This window comes from Bos javanicus, chromosome 3 (assembly GCF_032452875.1).
Source record: "Bos javanicus breed banteng chromosome 3, ARS-OSU_banteng_1.0, whole genome shotgun sequence".
Classification (NCBI taxonomy): Eukaryota; Metazoa; Chordata; class Mammalia; order Artiodactyla; family Bovidae; genus Bos; species Bos javanicus.
The window spans coordinates 106,943,997-106,956,270 of record NC_083870.1 but is presented as its reverse complement, the minus strand read 5'-3'; the positions used below and the strand labels follow the sequence as shown (position 1 = coordinate 106,956,270).

General features: G+C 44.7%; 1 protein-coding gene across 18 annotated transcripts in view; it reads left to right on the top strand.

The window, feature by feature from the left end:
• MACF1 (microtubule actin crosslinking factor 1) overlaps positions 1–12,274 on the top strand; it is a 340,889-nt gene that overhangs the window by 225,837 nt on the left and 102,778 nt on the right. For 17 of the 18 annotated variants that reach the window (XM_061412419.1, XM_061412433.1, XM_061412428.1 and 14 more), the window contains 9 exons: positions 20–253; positions 2,475–2,624; positions 3,545–3,778; positions 5,137–5,337; positions 7,567–8,085; positions 8,844–9,020; positions 9,276–9,399; positions 10,255–10,463; positions 10,843–11,160. In XM_061412419.1, the coding sequence (XP_061268403.1) occupies positions 20–253; positions 2,475–2,624; positions 3,545–3,778; positions 5,137–5,337; positions 7,567–8,085; positions 8,844–9,020; positions 9,276–9,399; positions 10,255–10,463; positions 10,843–11,160 (2,166 nt within the window). The remainder of the gene's footprint in view (positions 1–19; positions 254–2,474; positions 2,625–3,544; positions 3,779–5,136; positions 5,338–7,566; positions 8,086–8,843; positions 9,021–9,275; positions 9,400–10,254; positions 10,464–10,842; positions 11,161–12,274) is intronic. The other variant, XM_061412434.1, reaches the window with a different exon arrangement.

Sequence of the window (12,274 nt, the reverse complement as noted above, 5' to 3'; positions counted from 1 at the left end):
CTTTCCTCATCTCCCTTAGGACTTGAAACAGCCCATGGCTGAGAGGAAATCCCAACTGGATGCACTTGCCTTTGATATTCAGTTCTTGATCTCCGAGCACGCCCAGGACTTGTCTCCTCAGCAGAACCGGCAGATGCTGAGGCTTCTGAATGAACTGCAGAGGTCCTTCCAGGACCTTGTAGAAGAGACTACAGCTCAGGGGAATGCCTTGCGGGACCGTCTTCAACAGATGGAGCAGGCTGCCCAGGTCAAGGTCAGACTGAACCAGCGGCTGGGCTCAGTTGGTCCCGGGGATGTCCTCTGTCTTTGGGTTTTCTGGCCAGACTCCATCTGTCATGGTTCCAGGAGCCTGCGTTTACCAATTTTGATTGGTCCAGGCCAGTTTGGTTCTGGTCCTGGAGACAGCTGTTGTGACTCTCTTTCTTGCTGTGTTTTTGGTTTTATGTATGCGTGTGAGAGAATATGTGTGTTTACGTGTGTATGCATGTGCAAGGTCTTTTCTTCTTAGTTAGAGTTTACTGTAACTGTGTCTCATTGCCTCTGACTTTCAAATGAGAATTTTATCCCCAGCCTGTATTTCCCCTACTCTCCTTCAGTATTCTTTTGAGGGCTGTTAGGAGCAGTTAGATACTCTGAGCTCTTGAGAAGAACAGTCCTGAAGTTAGTTTTATACTGGGGCTTTTCAGATGATAACAGTAAGATTCCTTGACCACCTTTAGACAGCTGACAAAAAGATTTTTATCAGAATCATATGAATTCTTTAGCACCTTTGAAAATTATTATTTTCTGGCACCTTTCTTCACACTATTGTGTCTAGTGCTTATTCAGCTGTGGAAAACTGTGTGTAGAAGCACTGTTGATAAACTGCAGGAAGCCAGGATAATCATCTCCCCACCTTCTATCACAAGCCTCTTCTTGTAGAACTCAGCATAATTGCATGGTAACATCATAACCTTAGAATACCAAGAATGATGCTTATGCCATTCTTCTGGATGAATAATAAATTGAAATTCACCAGGATAGTATTAGAATTGTTATCACCAGTAAAACTGTCTCAGTGTCTCTTTTATTAAATACTGTGCATAGTAGAATTGAGCTTTTGAGTCAGGCTTAAAGGGTATTTAGTGAAGTCTGTATGTCCCTTGTTACTGCTTAGTTGTTTCAACTGTATTAAAATTGAAGTAAGATAGTAATGAAATATGATAGGTTACCTCTACATCTGGAAATTTGCAGTGTCCTCACTTGGATTTTATACAGCTTGGTGTAGCTTATGGATAATTAATGTAATAGCAAAGGTCTGGGCCACCTTAAGATACAGCCCACATCCAGAGTAGGCCCCTGAGCTGCAGAAGATGGTCCAGTTGCATGTGAACATTCTCTTTAAGCGTGTAATTAATTCCACGACATTTATTAACCTTGTTATTGTCAGAAATGCTCTCCTTCTCTCTATATTTGCCCTGAATGCATGTGTTTGTCTATGTGTTAACTTGTTTGCTTTGCTTTTTTCAGATTCAGTCTGCACCCATCCTAACCCATGAAGATCCTGTTTTACAGCTGAAGAGCTCTTAGGAGTTCTCTTCCAGAGCCTTTCTATTTGTCCTAAAGCGGGGGAGAGAGGGCCAATTTGGGCACCTGTTTGTAAGTGCAGGTGACTCCAAATGCCATCAGAAGGTAGAAACTGGTGGAAAATGGTCTTAGAAGGATGATCAGGAGAACACATCATGCTCAATTGCTCAGTCAGGTGCTTTGGTGTCATGTGACTGAGAGGTCTGGAAAAGGATCAGGCACAGAAGCAAATCCCTGCTCCCCTCGGGCCGGCTTTTCTCTTGGCTATTGGTGTAGACCCCTGAAGAACAGAGCCCATTGCTATTCTTGGCCACTTCCCTTCTTCTCAAAATAGCCAAGCCCCTCACGCCTGGCAAGTAATCATTCCATTTAATGGGTGTCTGCATTCGTGAGACATTTGATTTATATAAAGTCAGATTAATTATTAAGAAGCTCAATTAGCTTATAAATTATCCAGTTTCTTGATTTTTCCTCCTAGTCCAGTCCTTCTAATTTTCCATATTATGACTTCATATGTAGTGTATCATCCAGTTCCTGTAGAAGTGATCAGAACCTATCATTTATTATCATATGCAGTATCATCTATGGATTTTAAGCATCTAACCTCTTTCTTCTCCATTTGCATGGATAATAAGCAGTCTGGCAAAGGAACTTCCAAACCAAAACCTCAGAGCATTCTCAGCTGAAATCACTCCTAATTGTAATTCAGGCCATAGATCTAGACCAATAGACTGTCCAAATGAGGGGAACTTTCTGAATATGATTTCTGTGCCTTTTCCTGCTCTAGTCTCCCACCAACTTTTCCATCCTTGTGATATAACCTTCCTGTTTTACATTTCAGGGAGTTATCGTATATTTATAAAATGAGAATCATTAATTATCTCTTGGCCCCTTTGCATTTTAATTAGACCCTGCAGAAACAACAAAATACCTGTCACCAGAAACTGGAGGATCTTTGCAGCTGGGTGGGACAGGCAGAAAGAGCATTGGCTGGCCATCAGGGTAGAGCCACCCAGCAGGATCTCTCTGCTTTGCAGAAGAACCAAAGTGACCTGAAGGTCAGTAAGAGTTAACTCACTTTTTTCATTCCTTCAGCAGGTAGTTAGAAAGGCTTGCTATGTGCCAGGCCTAGTGCCAGCAACATAATGGTTAAATATCCCTGCTCTCATGAAGCTTATAGTGTCGTGGAAGAGACAGACTTTACACAGATAATCACAAAAATGAGCATATAATGTATTCACTATTATATCTATAAAGGAAACATTACATAAGAACATATAACAGACGCAATCTTGACTTATATTTCAGAAGATTCCTTTAAAGAAGTGTCACTTAAACTGAGAATCGAAGGATACATTGGGGTTGATGCATGAAGGGGTGGGAGGAGGAAGAAGACGCGCCAGGCAGACGCCTGCACATCCCTCTAAGGTGGAATTGCAATCAAGCACAGTACTTAAGAATTGGAAAAAAGCTAGTTTGACTGTACTGCAAAGAACAAAAGGAAGATTAGTGAACGATAAGCCTGAGGAGGAGGCAGGACCCAGATCACGCTGGATCTTGTAGGCTACATGAGGGTTCAGCAGTGATAACCAAGAGACTTACAAAGGACCAGCCAGGTCTCAACACTGTTAGAGTCCCATTGTCAGCTCTGCTTTACAGAAGAATGATCTCTTTAAGGATAAGTCATTGCAAAACAAAAATCGTATTTGTGGGCATTTTCCTTTTATATCTTCACTAAATATCTTCTTAGAAATTTAAATTTTTCTTAAAAAATTAAATATTTTTAGAAGCTTCTTAATTAAAAAGCATTGAAAATTTTATTATCTGCATTGGTTTAGGCATAAACCTGAGCAAATTATAGTCAGGGACATATGTCCATTGCAGATAATGTCATTCTAGTCATTCCATCTTCATGCTGTTGAGAGGTCTTAGAAGTGCTAAAGTTGAAGCCTCTGCTATCCTGTTTTTGTGTGTTAAGGATTTACAGGATGACATTCAGAATCACGCTACCTCATTTGCCAGTGTTGTCAAAGACACTGAAGGGTTCCTGGAAGAGAACCAGACTAAATTGAGTCCCGATGAACTGACAGCTCTCCAGGAGAAACTTCATCAGGCTAAGGAGCAGTATGAAGCTCTCCAGGAAAGGACAAAGCTGGCCCAGAAGGAGCTGGAGGAAGTGGTAACCTCAGCCTTACAGCAGGAGACTGAAAAGGTAACCAGACTGCTATGATGCTTGGTATTTTTCAAAAAACATTTGGTACCTACACAAATAAAAGCTGATGGCCTTCAAGAGAGCATAGGATTGAGGAAAAGGGCTCATTCAGGAGCTGATTTATGAGTTGATATTTATTTTTATAAGAAACATTCTGAAGGACTTTAAGTCAGGAATAGTTGATTAAAAGTTCATATTCCAAATCACCGTCACCATCATCATCATCTTTGGGGAAAAAGCACAGGGCATATTTTTAACATGAATCTAGACTAGTGATCCGGAGAAGGCAATGGCACCCCACTCCAGTACTCTTGCCTGGAAAACCCCATGGACGGAGGAGCCTGGTAGGCTTCAGTCCATGGGGTCGCTAAGTTGGACACGACTGAGCAACTTCACTTTCCCTTTTCACTTTCATGCATTGGAGAAGGAAATGGCAACCCACTCCAGTGGTCTTGCCTGGAGAATCCCAGGGACGGGGGAGCCTGGTGGGCTGCAGTCCATGGGGTCGCACAGAGTCGGACACGACTGAAGCGACTTAGCAGCAGCAGCAGCAGCCTGGTGATCCAAGGGTGCTAATGAAGACACCTGGGCAGTCTTAATGGGCTTCAAGTTCTCCTCAAGCTGCCATTACCGTTTCAGTGGGAAATCATGGCACTGGGATAAACTAAACAGAAGGTAAAATCTCATGGTCTTCTGCACCCCACTGGCAAACTGAATTAGAGTTCTTTGTCTGGCTGTGAACTTGTACACTAATGAGGGCGGTAGAGAATGTGGAAAAGAGAAGTGCGTTACCTGAAGATGAATTCTGAAATACATGTACATATCACTTAGCATAACCTGTTTTATTAATAAAATACTGAAGATTCAGAAAATAGAATTTGAGAGGCAAGTTTCAGAATTCAGTGCTCTGCTTGGCAGAGGAAAAGGATGGGAATGGTCTGTGATTTCTTTAAGGACAAGCTGCCAGGTAATTGAGTGTAATTGTGCTATTTTTTTATCCTACCAAGCTAGTGTATAACTTCTGCATACCTAGCAAGGATTCTGTAAAACCTGGAGGGTTGCCAGGACAAAATCACCACTTAATAGAGCCTTTTCAAATCTTGGGATTCGAATCCTTTGTTAAAAGTGATGAGATATAGATCAAATTTAGGGATCATTTTAAGTGATTATTTTTCAACAGAGTTAGAAAGAAGATGCTTGTTTTTCTTTGTGGGTGCAAAGACTGTTTATACCCAGCCTTAAAGTTTCTCTCTCTCTCTTTTTTTTTGACCTAAACATCTTTCCCTTTACTTAACCTTTGGTCATATGGTAGATGAGTATTTAAGGCCTTCTCACTAGACTCCCCCTGTGGCTTTCAGAGTAAAGCAGCAAAGGAACTGGCAGAGAACAGGAGGAAGATCGATGCTCTCTTGGACTGGGTGACCTCAGTGGGATCATCGGAAGGACAGATGGAGCAGCTCTCAGGCAACCTGGAGAAAGGAGCCTTGGATACCACTGATGGTCACGCTGGGCTGAATGAAGCCCCAGAGAAGCTGGACAAGGAGTGTGAGAAGTTGAAGGTGAGCACGTTAGCTTGTTCTCACAATGCTGGGTGAATCTGTCCTGCCCTAAATCCAGTGAGAACTTCTCAGTTCATATCTCTGATTTCTCAGCAGCCTTAACACCCTTGACCACTCCCCTGGAAATAGTTTCCCCCTTGTTTCCATAGCACTGTCTTCCCTGATAATTCTCCCTTTCCTCTGGCCAGCTTCTGAAACACACTGATGCACTTCCAAGTTGTAGCCTAGGTCTCATCTTAATCATTTAGAATATACTTTCCTTAGGTAATCTCATCCACCCATGACACTTCACTTCCTGTTACTAGTGATCTCCATGTATTTATTTGTCTTGAGCCTGAATGCCTGTCTTGAGTATATAAATCCTTCTCTCTGCAGCTTGGAACCACAAGCACCTCAACCTGAGAAATGGACCTCCTGTTTTCTAAAGTACCTCTCCCCCAAATGTTCTTCCTAAATTCCCACTGACTTGCCCGACTAAAATATCACCCTAGATTCCTTCCCCTCCCTCCCTCTCCCATTTTGAATCAGTCATCAAATCCCGTGCTTCTTGTATCTCTCAAAGACATCACACTTTTTATCTCTATCGAGGTATTATTACAGTTCAGACTACTATCAGCTTTCCCTTGTGTTACAGTAGCTTCTATTGGTTTCCTTGCCTCTTGACTTTTACCCTCAAGTCCATTCCCACACTACTAAGTGAGCTTTCTTTTTTTTTTTTTTTTAGTGAGCTTTCTTAAATGCTGTCTTTCTGCTTAACTCTTTTAATGGTTCCCTGATCCTCTCAAGAAATCATTTCTTACTTTTCTCTACCCATTTATTCCTTTAGCAATTATCAAGAACCCACTGTATGACAGGCATTGGAGATAAACCAGTAAGCCAACCAGATCCATCACCTCCAAGATATTAACTGGCATATGCAGGCATATTATAGTGCATGACGAAAAGACTATTATATATTTAGGGAACTTAGAAAACACATGGGTCCCATGTGTTAGTAGTGACACCTTTATAGCAAATAAAATTGGCTTAGCTGGAATGCTTCTGTTGAACAGCCTGTGTGGGCCATTGCCTTACTTTGTATTCATAGAATTTCTGCCTCTTGCAACCTATTTCCTGCGCTTGGCAGATCCGCTGCAGTGTGTACCCTAAAGCCGTGGCAGTCTTAGCACAGAGCAGAAATGGTGCTGCTGTCACAGGGGCTCCCTGATCCTGCCTGCTGGCAGCTCCATCCTAGCTGGGAAGGGAGCCACCTTACCTTGGGTGGATGAGCGTGGGGACATCTTGTGGTACACAGACAAGCTGTAGTGCTGCCCCTCCTTCTCTTTCAGCCAGATACATTTGTCACCCCAGCTTCCCTGAGATGGCATCAGAAGCTGAAGCCATCAGGTTGCCACTGTCCTTCTCTAGGGAGATGCATTCAAGGTACAGATAGTCAAGAACACTTCCTAAGCACCCACTGTCTTCTGTTAGCCTCGGCAAGAACATTTTAGGAACAAAACAAAGCAGCCACAACTGTCCTCAAAGAACCTATGTTCCCTTTCTTAAATAGAAGGGTCCACGCGCCCACACGTAAACAGAGCACACATAAGTGCAGACTCCCTGTACCGTCTGTACCACGCAGAAGGGCAGTTTATGCTTACTAATACGCAAATTGCTTATCTGAGAAACTAGTTTCCCAAGATATTTTCTAGTAGGAACACTCTTCAAGGATATGTGAGTGACATGTTTCACAGCTTAGCATTTGCAGATGACCTGTTTTATGCTGTCACATGTATGACTTGTGAAGACTGTTCACTCCTTCCATCAGTGTGGGTAGTTTTGTTGGCCACTTGTACCGTCTCTTTGACCTGGGGTAGTTTAGGGAAGAGACTCCAGTTCTAGTCACAGTTTGTCCCATGATTATCTACATGGCCTCTGTTAAGACATACAACACCTTTTTGGCACTCACTCATCCCCTCTTTGATACGGGAATTATATGGTCCACCTGCACTACAGATGGTGGCGCAAGTCAGATGAGATAACACGCGATAGCTGTCAGATCCTAGGGAAATCCGTTCACCTGGGATTAGCATATGGCATAATACCTAGCAATTCAGAGAGACTGGTGATATCTGAGCAGCTGGAAAAGTGGCCTATTGAGATCTCTCCCTACTTCCGGCTGTAGACATAACCAAGTCACTGTGGTATCCCTACTGATAGTCCTCTGTTTGGGGGGATTTTTTTTGCCAGGCTCGTCACCAAGAATTGCTGTCTCAGCAGCAGAATTTCATCCTGGCTACGCAGTCAGCCCAGGCCTTCCTGGACCAGCACGGCCACAGCCTCACACCCGAGGAGCAACAGCTGCTGCAAGAGAAGCTGGGAGAGCTGAAGGAGCAGTATGCGACTTCCCTGGCCCAGTCGGAGGCAGAACTGAAGCAGGTGCAAACGCTGCGGGACGAGCTGCAGAAGTTTCTGCAGGACCATCGGGAGTTTGAGAACTGGCTGGAGCGATCTGAGAAAGAGCTGGAGAGCATGCATCAGGGAGGCAGCAGCCCCGAGGCCCTTCCCGCCCTGCTGAAGCGGCAGGGGAGCTTCTCGGAGGATGTCATTTCCCACAAAGGAGACCTGCGGTTTGTGACGATCTCAGGACAGAAGGTCTTGGACACAGGAAACAGCCTCGATGATGGCAGGGAAGCGTCAGCAACCGGAACCTTAGTGAAGGCCAAGCTGAAAGACGCGACAGAAAGATACAGCACTCTCCATGCAGAGGTATGGGCGAGGCATCTGGCGGCCCCCTGGTGCAGCAGTCCTGGCAGCCCTCACACAGCCGTGGGTGGTTTCTGCAGCTTACAGTAAGAACCTCAGGACACAGTGAGCAAGTGGACTTGCAGAACATCTTTATGAGCCTCTGGGGAAAAAAAAAACGTGGAAGCCCAGGGGCTTATGCTCGACCTGAGCTAGGGGTATGTCTCACTCCAGTGGTGAAGGTGGGAGTGATCGCCTCCCTGTATTTTGACCAGCAGGCGTTGACTCCCAAGAGACAGAGCACAGGGAAACTTAAACCAAATATATAGTCTTCATTCCTGGACACAACATTTAGGGTAAAGCTTCATCTTCCGCCCTATCAAAGAACTTCCTTTAGCTCCTAAGATACAGAATCCACTTAGTTCTTTTTACCTGTCTTATGTTTTTGCCAACATCTTCAATGCTCCCAAAGGGAAAATGTTTTGTACCTTTGAGCCCCACCTTTGCCTGCAGCTTGATGTGTATTTCATCGGTAGCCTGTCATACAACTCACTGTGTCTTCCCCGGTATATAGTAAAGTTGGGGTGGATAGTATGGGTCAAACAATCAGGACCCACTTGTAGAAAATGGTTGCTCCCGTCTACCTGGGAGACTCACCTGTCCTTACCTGCAGTCACAGTCAGGTCCCTGAAGCACAGGCAGGCCTCTTTGGACTTGCCTGGGAGGCTGCTGCCCCTGGCCTGACCTGCTTTGGTCTGCTTTCCCTTCTTTCTCTGGCACAGTGTACACGCCTGGGCACTCACCTGAACATGCTGCTAGGCCAGTATCAGCAGTTTCAGAGCAGCGCTGACAGCCTGCAGGCCTGGATGAAAGCTTGCGAGGCCAGTGTGAAGAAGCTCCTCTCAGACACGGTTGCCTCTGACCCGGGGGTCCTGCAACAGCAGTTTGCAACCACAAAGGTGAGCCAGGGCACGGGCTCTTGTTCCCCACAGCTCAGAGTACCCCCAAAGCAAAGCAAGTGCTTGCAGAGGTGAAAGGCAGGGGTCAGGATGCCTTGGACAATATCTGACTCCTGAACACTATATTCTGACATCTGTGGCTGTGGATAAACAGAATTATTCTACATAGCTGCCCAGTAGCTCTTGATCCCTAGAAACCAGCTTTGATTACTTCACTCTAATGGTTTTCTTTTGTCCTTTTTCATGGACAAGCAGCAGTTGCAGGAGGAATTGGCTGAGCACCAAGTACCTGTAGAAAAACTCCAAAAAGTAGCTCACGACCTCATGGAAATTGAAGGGGAGCCAGCCCCCGACCGCAAGCATGTTCAAGAAACTACAGGTATGAAATGGCCAGAGCGCTCCCCTACCACCAAGGGTTCCCCTCTGTTCTGTGGTATCTCACACCGTTGTGTACAAGCATCTGTGCTGCTGGTGAGGAGCTGCGGATCCAAGCACAAAGAGCTAACCCTCTAATGAACTTGAATCTCACTCCATAGGAGGCCTTCGTGGCCTGGCTTCACCCCTTTTTCCGCAGACACTCGCCTTCCTACCACACCCGACTTCCTTCCTTTCCCAAATGAGCTAGTCATTTCCTCGTTGCTTTCCTCCTGAAGTTTGTCCTGTTTCTCAGCTGCTAACATTTATCACGGAGAAGGCGATGGCACCCCACTCCAGTACTCTTGCCTGGAAAATCCCGTGGACGGGTGCTTACTGTGCATGATGAAATCTTGCTCCTGCTTCTAGATGTAACCAGGAAGTTTCTTCCTTGGTAAACTCCTTGGTAAACACCCTGACCCCCACCCCCAAGAAGTAAAAGATAAATAACTTTTCCTTCTGGCTTCTCTAGTACAGTACTCCTAGTACCAATATAGCACTTGTGATTTTATTTTTGTGGTTAATTGATACGCCTTCCACTACCTACGCTCTCTTTTAGAGTTTTAAGGTTTGTGGAAGGCAGGGACTTTATCGTAATAATCTTTAGTCCTCAGCACTGAGCACAATTTTTGGCACTTAGTAGGTGCTAAATATACAATGCTTATTGAGTTTGGTTCAAATAGTGATGTATTTCAGCTTATTCTGTTTGCCTTGATGTCCATTGTTATAATAACTAACATGTACAATTTAAATACATTTTTTAAAAAGTGCAACAGAAAAGTTGTCTCCACTTTTTCTTGTCATGGCCTTGATTTTCCAGATTCCATACTCAGCCATTTCCAACACCTCTCCAGCAGCCTGGCGGAGCGCTCTGCTCTGCTGCAGAAGGCAATTGCCCAGTCTCAGAGTGTCCAGGAAAGCCTGGACAGCTTGTTGCAGTCCATCAGAGAAGTGGAAAATAACCTGGAAGAGGAGCAGGTGGTGTCGCTGTCATCAGGAGTCGTCCAGGAGGCCCTGGCCACTAACATGGTGAGACTCGTGCCCCAGGAGTCAGCAGAGAGGGTATATTTGCCACCTACCATAGTGGCATCGTTTTGGAAAAGTATCAGGAAAAGAATGTATTTCCATGAGTATTCTAATAGACTTAGAGATGATGGCTAATCAATGCAAAGGTATGTCCGCTCAATTTCCAAACCATTGGTAAACTTGAGGGAGAGTGGTAATAGCGAAGTCATCGGTGGCCTGGGGTGGAGAAGAAAGGGTATCGATGATGTTCTGAAGGTTCAGTTGCAGTCCTTCAAGCCTCTTTGAGGAGGTGAGCATGTGGTTACTAGAAGTTTATTAGTCTGTGGCTCAGATGTCCCAGAATAAGTGAGCCAGGAGCTGACAGATATGCTCTTGATGACAGAAATTGAAGCAGGACATTGCTCGGCAGAAGAGCAGCTTGGAGGCCACCCGTGATATGGTGACCCAATTCATGGAGACAGCAGACAGCACCACGGCCGCTGTGCTGCAGGGCAAACTGGCTGAGGTGAGCCAGCGCTTCGAACAGCTCTGTCTACAGCAGCAAGAAAAGGAGAGCTCCCTAAAGAAGCTTCTGCCCCAGGCAGAGATGTTTGAACATCTCTGTGAGAAGCTGCAGCAATTCATGGAAAACAAAAGTCGGCTGCTGGCCTCTGGGAATCAGCCAGATCAGGATATTGCACATTTCTTCCAACAGATTCAGGTGAGACTTTATCTGCCAGATTGGTGGAATAAAGGGGAAGAAGGGCAAGGAAAAACAAATGTTTACTAAGCACATGTTAGTCAGTATACTGGAAACTTGACCTGTACTGTCTAAAAGAATTCTCACAGCTATCCTGTAAACTTCATATTGTTTGTTCAGTTTTAAAAAACACAGCCTAGCTTTAGTTTTCACTCATAGCATGTGTTCAGCCCAGATCAGCAGGGATACTTAGCTCACCATAATCATTCAGTCTTTCAAGTTGATGGAAACTTCATCCTGACATATGTTTTCATGATTACTACTGCAAGGGGAAGATCAGATCAGATCAGTCGCTCAGTCGTGTCCGACTCTTTGCGACCCCATGAATCGCAGCACTCCAGGCCTCCCTGTCCATCGCCATCTCCCGGAGTTCACTGAGACTCACGTCCATCGAGTCGGTGATGCCATCCAGCCATCTCATCCTCTGTCATCCCCTTCTCCTCCTGCCCCCAATCCCTCCCAGCATCAGAGTCTTTTCCAATGAGTCAACTCTTTGAATGAGGTGGCCAAAGTACTGGAGTTTCAGAGCACATACCATATCCATTTACATTTTATTAGTCAAAGCAAGTTTCACACGATCATACCTGACTTTCAAAGTGGGTAGAGAAGTGTAATCCTACCATACAGCTAGTAGGCAGAGCTGAAAATACTACCTTCCACAGATACAGATGTGTATCTAGGAGTAGAATTGCTGGATCACAGTATATGCCTGCACTTAATTTGATCAAGTAGTGGCTAACTTGAGCTCCAGAATGGCTGCAGCTGCCCACCTACCACCTGTACTACCTTAGCGTTGCCATATGTCCGCATCACTACCTTGGGTTTATCCAGCTATGTAACCTTTTCCATACTGTACTGTGAACTCATTGTTTTGTTTGGTTTGCTCTCCTCACTTTTTGCTTTTTGTTTTGAAAATTTTTCAATTTCTAGAAAAGTAAAAGGAATAGTACAATAAACACTTGCATACTTTTCATCTCGATCTACCAATTGCTGTTTTCTTTCTCTTTATAAATGTATAAAAGAGTGTCACTATGGGGTCCCATACTCATTATCATTATTGTTCTTTTTTATATTC